This window comes from Neodiprion lecontei, chromosome 1, assembly GCF_021901455.1.
Source record: "Neodiprion lecontei isolate iyNeoLeco1 chromosome 1, iyNeoLeco1.1, whole genome shotgun sequence".
NCBI classification, from domain to species: Eukaryota; Metazoa; Arthropoda; class Insecta; order Hymenoptera; family Diprionidae; genus Neodiprion; species Neodiprion lecontei.
In genome coordinates this window covers 1,824,085-1,837,967 of record NC_060260.1, presented here as the reverse complement: position 1 = coordinate 1,837,967, position 13,883 = coordinate 1,824,085, and the positions used below count along the sequence as shown (strand labels likewise).

General features: G+C 39.6%; 1 protein-coding gene across 2 annotated transcripts in view; it reads left to right on the top strand.

Moving 5' to 3' along the window:
• The window catches only part of LOC107227366 (calexcitin-1), a 53,714-nt gene that overhangs the window by 37,653 nt on the left and 2,178 nt on the right, over positions 1-13,883 (top strand). Inside the window, exons 2-5 of one of the 2 annotated variants that reach the window (XM_015668483.2) lie at positions 5,296-5,360; positions 8,930-8,982; positions 11,498-11,617; positions 12,594-12,708. In XM_015668483.2, coding sequence (XP_015523969.2) covers positions 5,303-5,360; positions 8,930-8,982; positions 11,498-11,617; positions 12,594-12,708 — 346 coding nt within the window. In that variant the 5' untranslated portion in view covers positions 5,296-5,302. The remainder of the gene's footprint in view (positions 1-5,295; positions 5,361-8,929; positions 8,983-11,497; positions 11,618-12,593; positions 12,709-13,883) is intronic. The other variant, XM_015668484.2, reaches the window with a different exon arrangement.

The window sequence follows — 13,883 nt, the reverse complement described above, 5'->3', positions numbered from 1 at the left end:
AGAATATAAAAAACATATAAACGTGTCAGGCCGGGGATGGAAGAGATACCCTCGACATCGCACGTATTAGTTCTTGTTTGGTATAAAAAATATGCCGCGTATAGCGAGAATCGAAAGTCGTCCTTCCGCGTGCACGCGTGTCGGGATCGATCTTACGGGGGAAAAGCAAAGGCGAAACCCCGGGCCGCCAACCTGCAACCTCCCGAATTCCATCTTCATTATCCAAAGATGGCCACCGACGACAACTTCTAATTTAATTAACGCATTTCCACCCAGGCAGTAAATACCGGAGGCTCTAAAGCTCCGCCTGGGTTTTATGTACACGCAATATACGTATACAGTATCATTTCATCTGCCGGCTATTAAAACATGCGTGCTTCGGGGTATTATCCCTGCAATGGAGACGATTTTTCAAAAAAACCTCTGCAGGATTTTGCTGATCACGAATTGAAATCTTACACACCTGCTCATATATATTGCATATACATTTTATTGATAATTATTCTTTATTTTTTTTTTTTTTTCATTTCTCCAGTCTTCTTACCTTTGTTACTCTTTATTGAGACTCTCCCTTTTTTTTTCTCCTCACCCTTTCACTTCGTACCATTGAAATTCTCGACTCAAGTTTATACGCCCGTTTCTTTTTTAATATAAAAAAAATGTGGGACCTTGAGTTATACGGAGGAGAGCTTTATATCGGGGAAGGTAACTCGATAGGATTTATTCTCGTCCCCCTTTCATATCACGCGCGGGGCGGCTAATTATTAATACTGCATCCGACATTTTCCACGATACATATATGTATTAGATATAATAATAGATACGATGCGCGAGGGATTGAATTTCTTTTTTTCATACCGCAGTATACGGGATAATCTTCAAAGCGATACGGGAATTACGAGTCCACGGTGATAAATCCTTTTTTCATTCGGGTAACCATTTTTAACCACTTTTCTGGTCAAGAGCTTTTTGAAACAGTCTTGTGTTTTTTTTATTCCCATCCTCTTGTTCCGATGAAAAATTCGATAGCAACGAATCGTGGGTATACGTATAGTATTTGCGTGAAAGTTTAATCGAAATCGTTGCCGTTTGATTTTATATATGATACAGAATCGGTGCAACGATGTCGAACAATTTCCTATCGCGAAATATTCACTTGTACTCCGCTTTCGCGTTTGATCGTATCACCGAAATCACGTAATCATCGTATCTTTTAAATTGATAACGCAGTACGCGTACAACTTGCACGTACGTATACGTATAACGTGAAATAATAGCGTGCAGCGTGAGTATTATTTTTCAAACACGGGAATTGAAAGAAAGAAGCAAGTGAATAAGAATAAAAAGAGAGAAATAAAAACGGAGAGGAAATGACGAAAAAGTCTGTCACGTTTTCCGACCAGATTATATATGTATCTGTATGTATATACTATATATATATATATATCTGTAAGCTCACGCGATATCAAAACTCGGTCAGTGACACATCCACCCTTAACTTATGTGTCGGTAAACAAAGGGTGTAATATATTACCTATCCATGCGTGTACAATAATTTACGATAATTATTCATTCGCGCGTTTTTGTATATTATGTTGTCACGAACTAGGCGTTACGGAATAAATAATTAGGTTCGCGAACTTATTAAGCGAATTATCAGACAGCAAAGTTAAATGTACGGAGAAATGCTTTACATGCTTACAGTTTAAAGTCTGAAACAAGATTGTTTTTAGGATAATGATGGTTGGCGCGGTAAGCTCACTTTTCTTTTAACGCGTGAAAGCTTTGCGAAACTTTTATATACGACGACCACTAGAAAGGGAGGGAAAACGGATGATTTCACCCTTTGGAACAATATTACGCAGACAGGTACTATAAATGTACGTATTTAAATGATAAAGAGGAAGATGATTTACAATTTGCAATTCGGGATACGAAAAAATTTTCCATCTTGACGCGATTAAATAACAGAGAAATTGATGACGTATAAATTACGATAAACTTTCACAAGCAATAAATAACAAGTTTCAATTACGTGCAGCATAGGTGAAAGAAAAACGAATTCTCGAATTAGTTTTATTTCCGATTCATTCATTATTTTTTATTATTTACAATCATCGCAATTAATCACTTGCCCGCACTGTTTTACAATAATTAGGTATATAGAAGCTTGCACGTTGTTCAATGATGCATGTAAATACAAATCGTGAATTTCCGTTCGTAGGGAAAGCTCGACTTTAGCCTCGTATTATCACCGTCCATTGACAAAAAGTTAAAGCTCGTCGATAAACCCGCGAAACGAGTCTGCGCGGTGCTGCGGCAGTTACGCGAGTAACAGCCGTTGCCATTTATCCCATCTACCACGTACCGTATACCATGTATATGGATCGTACACGTATATGTATATATATATACACACACACCTACCGACCCAGACATAATATTATACTAAAGGAGCTTTCTTATTCCTGAAAGAATGTAAAGCTCCCACTCGAAGGTGAACAAGAAAAATATCTCAATCGTCGAGGTCCGCGCTGTCGTTCACTTTTTCTTTCCTCTCTATCTCTTTCTCCCCTTCTGTTTCGTCTATCTCTTTCTATTTTTTTTTTTCCTCTCGTTATCTCGACAGTAAAAGAGGAAAAGGAAACTCCATTATCAGAGTCTCTACTTTGCAGTGCTGCTTGATGGACGCGGATTGCATCCACGTGCGGTCATTTTGTAGGAAAAAAGAAAAGAAGAGAGAGAGAAAAAAAAAAAAAAAATGTGGGCAGAAAGAGAAAGAGAAGCGTGTGTATAGAGGAAGCAAAATGAAAACAAAAAGCTTAGCGCTCTTCTGCTATGATTATTTGCGAAACGTGTCACCTTTACAAAGCCAGCTGAGTGCAGGATCTGGTGTTTGCTTTCAATTTCTTTTTTTCTTTACTACTTTCTTCTTTTTTTAGACGATTTTTTTGATACCAGTGTACCGCAGCAAAGTCCATCCTCCTTTATCATCCTGGTCATGTCTAAATTGAGGGATGCAGTTTTGAAAAAGTATATATTATTATACGTACATGTCTTTTGTTTTTTTTTTTTACCTTTCTATCTTTTACTTACAAGTATGCAATTTTCGGTAGTCGGACACTCGACGATCAAAATTAATAATCAATAATAACTATACCAGCGCAATTGTAAAAATATATTCACAATCTGAAAGCTCTCAGATTTCTACAATCATTTGTCGATCAGTTTATACTTGTATACAAAACATTTATACAAAATTTATTACAGAGACAATCCGTTCGTATAACGGCAGATATTTTTTAACGCGATAAATTTTCCGTCGCGTTTCATTTCCTGCACGACACGCTTCAGAGGATCGTGAAATATAACGAAAATAATTAAATCAACTCTTGATAAGAGATGTCGCGTAAGGCTGAACGGAGCTTTTTATTCGTACTTTTATTTTTGTACATCTCCGGAATTTGAAGCAGCTGCGATAAGCTTTCGCTACGTTTTTTTCTGTATTGTGTATATATATATATATATATGTATATATATACATATTCCGTATCCTTTCTTATTCTTTTAAATACGTTTCACGCTTTTCTTTTCCTTTTGCTCCTTTCTCGCTTTCTATTGGTTCATTCTTGGACCGTGTATTGCGAGATCGTAAAAGGCGAGAGAATCTTTTCTCGTCGCCTGTCGCAGCCGGCGAAACCTTCTCTACGAGTATAATCTAAGGCGTAACCGTAAAATTAGATCTTGTTTTACAGAAAATGGGAACCTGCAAAGCAGTCTAGGCGGCATTATAATTCTCTTGTCAGGCATACCGTCCCCTGCACTCGAGACGCGGAGAGAAAAGCCGTCAAGCGAAATGTCCTCTCCTCCCCCCAACCCCATATATATATACCTATACCAGATTAAATCTATCTACATCCCGACACACACGCACACACACACACACACACACACGTACTACGTACGTATATTATAATTATACTCATCGTCCGCCTCCGATTCTACGGAAATGCAGATACATATTCTCTGATACCTAGTCGCATAATAGCATCTCGGACGAGTTTACCTACATAACCGTTGCGAACTTTCCACGTGTAGGTGAAATTATTGAACGCGCTTTATACATATTATATACATATATGTACGGTGTACCCACATGTACGAATACGGAAGTAAAACCGTACTCGAAATACAACAAAGGGAATAATAATTATTCAATTTGGCTTTTTCGCCACGCCTGGTGATGACCGTTTATCTTTTTCCGTCCGTATTTGTATACGTGTGTGCAAGATGCGCGATTTGTCAGCAACAATCGTTTCTCATACCGAATCAATTTCATTCGAAGCTGCATCCTATTGCATCAGTTTGTTTCATATGATCGCAAAGAAAAAAAAAGAAAAAAAAAAAAAAAAAGAAAGAAATCTACAACGTCTTGTTTTATCGTAGATTGCAATAAAATTTTTTTTTTTTTAATTATAGAGAAAAAAATCGTACGCCCGAATGCTGACGCTGAGAATTTTTTGCAGGATGAAAAAAGTAATGGAAATGAAAAAAAAAAAAAAAATAAGCGAACTGCGACGGAAATTTCGCGAGACTGAGAAACGAGAAGTGTTTTTATCCCATGAAGCGTTTACTTTAATACTCGTATCGCAGATTCTATGCAGATATTTTGTTTTTTTCTTTCTTTTTCTCTTCTTCTCCTTCTTCTTGTTTTTTTTTTTGTTTTTTTTTTGTTTTTTACCTGCAGATGTTAATATTCACGATGAATTTCGGCGAAGACGAACGATTAAGATGAGAGCTTCCGCTCCCGTGCCGGGATAAAATTTATTACAGCTTTCGTCGAATTGTACGAGGCGAGATCATTGCGTGGGTGGCGAGGAGACGGATTGTTGCGGATTTTGGAACCGTGTGCTTCGCGACGAGCCACACGCTGTCCATTAGCATAATTGTAACGCCTCGCGAGGGCGCGACGAACGTGAAAACGAATTTTCCTCGAATTTCGCTCGACGGAGGGGTTGATCCGAAAAAATTTCTCAACCGGCGATGATGTATTCCCGAGCTTGGTTGATAAATATAAATTCACATTAACCCCTCGCCAGGACCACTTTGGGGGACTCGATTCTCCCCTAATTTTCCCGTTTTTCACGAGGATTGTTTCCGGCCGTCCCGTTGATCCCGACTTGAACTTCCGGGGAGGGGGGGGGGGGGGGGGATATTTTCTTGATACCGCTGGCGGCTCTCGACTAATCACAACCCCTGAAACTAATCAAACTTCTTCCTCCTCTTATGTTTCAGCAGCAAGATGCCGATCTCAGACTTCCGCAAGAACAAGCTCCTCTACGTCTTCAACGTTTTCTTCGGTGAGTTTTAAACGGAGGCGAGATGAAAACTTTTGATCTCCTTATTTCTCATTTTATAAACAAGTTGATAAACGCAACGGGAATATTATTCGTATTGCATATACAGGTATGCGAGTATTTTTTCTCTAATTAAATTGATTTGTCGGCATGTTTTTTTTTTTTTTTTTCTTTGCACCACCCTTTTGTTTTCGATGCGAAATTTCGAAGCAACTGATTTTCGCTACGCCGACGTTTCATTTTCGTTAATTCATATTTTATCAACACCATTTCTCATCCTGACTTGGACGTGAAGTGAAGTAAAGTTCGAAAACTGGGTGAGCTGGTTGGTACTCCTCACTTTCGGAGGAACCTCGACGCAAACAGCTTATGCCTGTCGAAACTTGGGAGGTTGATCTAGGTGCGCATGCCTGTCTATATAACCATTCCGTCAGTCGAGACTACCTTGAAACTCATTATAATTCCCCCGGACTCCTTGCCTTGGTTTAACCACCCATCCTACGACGGATTAAAGGCGTGCGAAACTGCGTAGGAAGAAAATAGCGACGAAACAAGAACTAAATCTAATGCAAAAAACCCGCCGCGATGAAGAAATTTTCTCGTTAATCTTTAAAAATAAATAAATAAATAAATAATAATGATAATAATGATAGTAAATATCCGTACAGTCAGTTCGATTTTATGTAACGATATGGAAAATCTTACTAGAACACGATAAAAATTGAATTACATGTGATAAAAATATTGAAAACTGTTCGGAATCGCACGCATACTCCGGAGAGTGAAAAAAAAAGCCCGGGTATACTTGTTTTCTTTCGATCTGAACTCGGGGAGCTGAAAAATCTCTCTTGTTCGGGATAAAGCTGGGGAAAAATTGAATCGAGGACGGATCCGATCCGCGGAAAATATCCCGAGAGTGTCGTCGAGGGGGAATATCTGGAACGCACCGAGGCGAGGGGTGAAAAAAACACGAAATTGCGGGTACAGGTATAAGACTTACGGAGGGCATAAGACGAGGATGACACCCGCGGTGACGGGACGAGATCTCGGAATTATAGGTACGATCCGGGAATATCTAGGAACACCCGGGGATTTCCTGGTGGAAAATTATCGAGTGGGGAAAAACGAAGGATGTCTATTTATGGGAGGCAGGAGCCGGATGATATTGTGATATAAACAATAGGCGAACCGGCTGCAGAATCTACGGCCTGCCTCGCAACCTCGTGCGGCCATCACGCCTCGCGAGCTTTGAAAAGCGGCCTGCGGGAAAATTCCCGGACGCCTTTCAACCCTTTGCGCCGTTTTAACCCCTCCGCTGACACTTGTTATCCGATTTAACCGCTAGGGCTATTTATTTATAGTAATTATTATCGATCGTCACCGTTCGAGGCGGCGGCTCTGAGCTGCGGGAAATTGTCTACGATTGTCACATTTGTTGGGGAAGTTCGTTTTGGTTGGCCGATAACACAGGCCTGCGAAATATAACGCATCGTTTGCCCTTAAAATAATAATGCTTTTGGCTTTGGGATTTAGATGTGTTTAATTAAAACGTAGCGCTAGGATGATTTTTAAAAACGTGTCGAGATTTATTTTTATGCAAGGTATGTTTACGGATTTTTTAACAATTTTGTCGTACGTAGCTCTAAATATGCTTAAAATCACCGTAAAAAACAACTAGTGAAGGTAAATGAATATTTAAATATCAACGCTATCATTTTTGACACAGAAATTCGAAGTTAACTCTACCGGACCTAAAAAAATAGAAAAACATACTCTTCCAAGAAAATTCACGCGATAGAATTTTTTTAATATTTATTTCATAGATTCGTACCTAATACCTATCAAAATTACCACTCAGTCTTGTCATGGGAAATTAATCGCAGGTCTGTGTAACGGTTATTTTTTATTCAATTTACGAAGGTTGTAAGAGGCTATTTTTTATTCATCATACAAAGCGTGTGTCGTTCGTTATAGATTCTTGGCCAACGGTCAGATTACCTTTCGAGATTTCACAGGATTTGCTGAGAATTGCCATAATCGGTTTTTCGCAATGTTTCATATCGCGCACTTTGTACTTTATCCTGCGAAGAAGAGGAGGAGGAGGAGGAGGAGGAAACACTGAAGTCGCGTCAAAGCTCCGGCTATGCAAAGACGAAATGCACCGCTGCAGCAGCCAGATTTACATTATGTAACTATGCATGTACACCGAACTCCAAAAAATTATATGCGGGGCCTCGGATTAAGATAAACAAAGTTTAAAGAGTTAAACACGAGTACGTCAAATCTATTGACAGATTGACGGATATAAACTTTGCGTAAATACGAAACGGCGCTGTTGTTAATAGGTAGATAAATAGCTGGATATTCATGATTATAGATGAAAAAAAATACACGCCAGTATCGAAAAGTGCTTTAAAAGTGAGCTACGTTCGCTGCACGGTAAATAATTTTTTTTTTTTTTCATCTATCACTGAGGGCGCTTTTTTATTCCTCGCGCGAAATGTGAGCCGTTAAAAAACTTTCGACGACTTTGATCGCGCTTTAAAAATTCTAGTTTTTGAATAATTGTTGGAATTTCAGGCAATAATTAGTGAAATTAATATGCAAGGATCACACCCTCTTGGTTTTCGGGACAATCGATTGAACGGGTGATTAATCTTTAGATCTTCACACTATTCCGACGAATGAGTAAAGGTTTCGTTATCGGCAGAGAGGCCGTAGGGATCGTTCGCATCATGGATGAATATACTTACTGCCAGCCCTCGGTATTCGCGAAGAGAATTAGTAATCCTTTGGTGGAACGTGTGAAGAACGCAGGGTTGAAACCTACCAGTTGGGCGAACGTGTCGGAGGATCGCGTGATCGGATCAGTTACAGAGGGTTCGAAAGAAGTGCCTGCTTTTTATTTCATCTATGGGGCATTCCGTGCCAACCTCGGAATGTTTCTTTATTTGAAACTTTGTTCCACAACGACGAGGCCTCTAGGATCCTCGATTTTTTCATTCAATGCCTTTTTTTTACGGTGTGAATATTCAAACGCATTCCTTAAATTCTGGATGATAAAATTTAGATCTTTATCTTTCGATCACTTTCAACGATGATTTAATATTTTAGGTATTTTGATTCCTTTTCCATTAATCTTCGAAGATTTTGCATCCACGCAACTAACCAAACGCTCGATCAACTCCCCTGGAGTTTTTAAATATTCACGAATATTCGCGCGAATCCGTCCCTCGAACGTGTTGAATTCACAACAGAAGCTGGAAAGCTCGCTCTGATGGATTAATTGTGTTAACGCCGGGTCGCAAGGTTCATTAATCATTCTATACGATGAAACGTCGATTGGCTAAATGTTGGGGAACGTTGCAGGGAGCGAGGCAAACGCTCAATTAGCCATAATACTGCCGGTGCATGCCGCTCCTCGGAATCAACGATTCATCTATTAGCCATCCACCCAGCTATTATCCGAATCCATTCTTGTCCAACAAATTTATACCCTGGAACACCTCGCGGCTATATGTGGAAATTAGCGGGAAAATCGATAACCGTTATTGTTTGTTTCACGCTTTCAGATGTCAATCAGAGCGGCACCATCGAGAAGAAGGATTTCGAACTAGCTATTCAGGTAAGCATTAATCAACGTTGACTCGATTTGATTACAAACAACGAGCGTCTTTTTCCTTTTCTTTTTTTTTTTTGTGCGTGAGCAAGAAAATTTTTTGCACGATTTTTGTTTCGATTACAGTTTTATTTCGAACAAACATCCGACAATCGGTTAATAACTCCCCGAATTGTTGTTGTTGCGACAAAGTTATATTATATCGAGTGGTAAAAATAGCTACAGATATCTAGGATATTTATTTGAAGTGAATATAATTTATTGCCGGAATTTGGATATATTTGCAGCATCGAAGAAAAAAAATTTTCGCAGATATGTACAGCCTCGCGTATGTACGTATATTTATATAAGGTAACGTCGCGCTGGCGCTTTGAAATATTCCGAAAGAGAAAGAAGAATCAGAAATGAATAAAACACGAAACGGAAACGACCTCGTTTCGAGCGATCGTATCGATATCGTATATAATACGAGGATATAAAACGTCCGTGGAAAAAGAAGATCACACGTCAAGCTTGTCGTTTTTGTTTCTTATTTAGAAGAGAAAGTCGAAAGAAGGAGAAGAGAAAGTGAAATAAAGGAAAATCGCTTTTATCTCAAATCAATCTCACTATGCTTGAATACACCCGTTTATACGATCAACACCCTCATCGGTGTTACAATACATTGTATAAAATCTCCGATTTGGAATATTAAGCGGTACGAAAGACAAGAATGAAAAAAAAATATCCCGTTGAAGGGTTACGCGAATTGCAGCGGGGTGATCGTTACACGAGGGTTAATCTGAGATTCAGGTAGGGTAGGTTTGATTTCAATCAAAGAACTCTCGGCAAAATTTTTTTCGCCATATCAGCCGGGACACGCGTATATTACGCAAGCGATAAGGAGCGTTAGGCGGTGCGGGAAGACCGATAGATCCTTGCCGTCACACCGCCGGTTGATTCGCGGCCATCGAGCCAGCCAGCCAGCCACTTTCCGACACAAAAGCTGCGAGGGAGCCGAGATACAGATAACGGAGTTTCACCGTCAATCCCGAGGACGAGAAACCCCCGCGGAATGTGCAGGAACCAAGTTATGGACGGAGGAACGCGGAACGCGGAATGTTGAAGGAGGAGGGGGTGGGCGAAGATCTCGCCAAAACGCGTTGCCAGAAGGGCTTCTCGGCCCTCCCGGATCCCGGATCCCAGACCTTCCTCCCCCCCCCCCCCCCTCCCTTTTTCCCCTCAATCTACCCTCTGGCTCTTCCACTTCGACCTGACGTCCCCTGGCTTCTTGCGTTAAGACAAATAGGCTCGTGATTTATCTTTGCCCCCCACCCTTCACCTCCATTATACCAACCTACGGAAAACTTTTAAGCCCGCTTCCGGGCCCCGCTTTCTCCATCCAGCAAATAATGGCGTTCGATCTTGCCAATTGTCCGATTCAACTTTTTCCCTCGCCTGATCGCCTTCGCTATCGAAATCCTTGTGTTCTTTCGGACTTCCTACATTTTTTTTTTTTTTTTTTTGTGAAACTATGTTTAAACAGCGCGCTTAGCGGCTAATTCAAATAAGAAAAAAATTAAGCTTGCAGTGAGGGTGAAGGAATGAGTTTCACCGATTCACAGTCTGCGATAAGACGCCGAAGAATTAACGTCGGACCGATACCTCGTAGTCCTTGTTTTAATTTATTCTTTTACCTGTCAATTTGTACAATTTTACAATATACATTTCTTCTCTATTCAGTTCCGTCTAGTCAAATTCTCTTCTAAAACTGCGAGTCAAAAGTTGTCAAATTTAGAACGTTTGTAAGTGGAACGAAAAAAAAGAAGAAGATAGACGAAGAGTAGGGTGAGGGGAAAAAAATAAAACATGGAACATGGTAATTGGCTCGTAATAACAAGCGTAGGATGGTTAAAAAAAAGAGGAGGGTATTATACAGCCCAAGGGAAGGGAAAAATGAGAAGCTAAAAGAAAGAGGGTAGCCGAGGGAAAAGTCTCCCGATACATGCATGCATACATATGATGCGGATGAGTGCAGGATACATGGATATAGGTACAGATAGGTGTACGTAGTATACCTACAAGATACTTAACGTTATATACCGTGATACTCTCGAAAGATAAAAAAGCTCTTCCGCCCGAAGGTGCAAATTTATACACGCATACTATTTAGTTACGGTGCAGATCGTCCATCCTTCACGTTGCGATATCAGCAAAGATTGAACATTTTTCAAACCGAACCTCGAGGGTCGTTACCTTATTTCTTTTTTACCTTTTCCTCGATTATTCCAGTGGACTTGGGAGAAAAATTGATCGCATGCAGGTATGCGACGGTTTTATTCATGGCCATAGATCTATATCGATAACGACATAGCTCTTGGAATTCATAGGAATCGACTCGTTAACCTGATTATTCAGACACGGAAGATATTCGGGAAGCTAAGAGAATCGATTAAAACCTCAGCGGTCGAGGTTATTTTTACTATGTAGGTACTCGAATGCTGCAGAATCCACTGTAAATGGGCTCTTCGTTAATTTGCAGAAGATTTGCCAAAACAGAGGCTGGGCTCCTGGCAGCCCGAAAAATCAGCAGACTCACGACAGTCTGCTCAAGGTCTGGGACGGTCTTCGGCAGCGTGCCGACGCCAACCACGATGGTCAGGTTAGTGAATGCGAAAAAAAAACCTCGTCACTTTGTTGCCAATCCAAAGAGTCGGTGTTGAGTGTGTAGAGAAAACAAAAAATCAATGAAAGGAGGCGACCAAGCAAAGGTCAAAAGGCAAGAACAAGCCAAGTCAAGTAAAGTGAGTCAAATTGTATTCGGGTGGGGGTCAAAACTTGGAAGGTCTTAGCAGTTTAGTAGTCACTCTAATCTGTGACACTTTCGGAAATCAAGATTTCGGTATTTTATTTTCGCATCTTTGAAATTTCGATATATCGGACATTCCAAATATTGATACTTCCAAGTTTTCACCCCCACGATTGAGTTCAAGTGAAAAGATGCTACATTGGGGTGAAAGAAAATTTTTAAAAATCGTTTCGAATTGTCAGTATGAATGGTAACTGAACTTTTCTTTACTTGTATTCGTGATTTTTCAATTTTTGTCCCGATCTTAGGAAATGATCCTTTGGGTACTTAAGTACAATACGATCATCGAATAGAAGGGTCTCAATATACGGTTTTCAAATCTATCAGGATTTGATTCGTAGAGTTGAAAAAAAAAAAAAATAGAAAGTCTACAATAAACCACAGAGTCGTTAAAATACAAGGATTTTAAATAAGACAGAATTTTTGACGACTCTATAATATTTTGGCTTTCCGGACTTTGAAATACCATGAAATGGATCTTCGATAATTCGGTATTGCGACCTTTCGAAAGAGCGATCACTTTACTTTCTGACTCTCTTCCTTCCGCCATGATTATTTTGATTACAAAATTCAAGGAAATCAGGTTGGGTTTCCTCATTCGAACTTCGATCGTGTCGCCGTTTTTTTTTTCGATCCATCGGTTCATCACTGCGCTGTTAATCGTCCGGTTATACATCCTTGACACCGAATCAGCGGCTTCGCGACATTCGGAAGCAGACTAACCCGCCCCGACCTAAAAAAAAAAAAAGAAAATTGTTCCCGATTACAGGTGAGCCGCGACGAGTGGTGTTCGATGTGGGAGGAGTACGCCAAGGACCCTACGCACGCTTTGGAATGGCAGCAGCGCTACATGAACTTCATCTTCGACCTGGAGGACACTTCCGGTAAGCCGGATGTTGAGACTTGATTCCCCGATCACGACGCGGCGGTGAATTCTAAAAGCAAAGAGAGGAAAGCGGGTTTATCAACGATTTCCGTTCGCGCAATATCCGGCGGGAAGAATCCAGGGAGCCCGCCGTCTCTTATCATTCCGATCTTATCTGATATGGCTTAAAGACGGTGGTTATGGTTTTTTCTTGTTAATTCTTTATTTTCTTTTTTTTTTTTGGCTCCACTTGTTTTTTTCAATTTTCATTTTATCCTCACCCTTCGCTCAGCCTAGTTTCAGAGGCTTAACCACTCCGTAAGAGATACTTAATTTTGCGGCGGGTTGCCTTTCATAAGGACAAGTCAACAACTCCGGGATCAAGTGGAACTTGAAGCCGACGCTTCGACCCCTCTAGATCGGAGCTAAATCTTCTTTCGTTAAAAAAGTACCTGTACCGGTAGACTGGGAGAAATTTTGTTTTCATCTTATTAGACTTAGTGAGGAATGAGCGTAAAACAAGTATCGTTATAGTTAAGTTTATACAATGTTTTACTTGTAAGAAAATAGAGTACCAGTATCACAGGTCTGCAACGAAATCCTCCTTCAAAAAATAAAAAATATCACAAATATGAAGGTCTTGATGTGCCGAATCTATATCTGCTTTCCATTTCTTGGATATTTTTTTCTTACTGTTAAAAATTCAGAATTTGTTGTGTCTTGTTTTTCCATTTACGCTACTCTAATCTATTTGAATAGTATCTGTTCACACAGATAATATAGAAAGAAGTTACAAAATAACTAAAATTTTACTAGTAGATAGATTTTCGGTCGATTATAATGTTTAAACTTTTTAACTTTGTAATTTTTTTTTTTATCAATACTGTTGCCATCATTAGCGTTTGATTATAATTAGTAAGCAAAAATAGCGTTTTATTAAGAAAAAAAAAAAAAAAAAAAAAAACATTACCTGAAATTTGTACGTGGTACATATTTTTTATCATCATATTTCGATCGAAGATCATCAAATCTATTATAATTACACGTAACAATAAGAAAGAGAAAAAAGGATTTTTTTTTTCTGCAGACCAGTGTATTCGGTATTAAAATTTTCTTACAACTGCAGCATTAATATAAATATACTGATCAGAAGTATATAATTTATCCGGTTGTTGTAAAAAATGAAAACGGTTT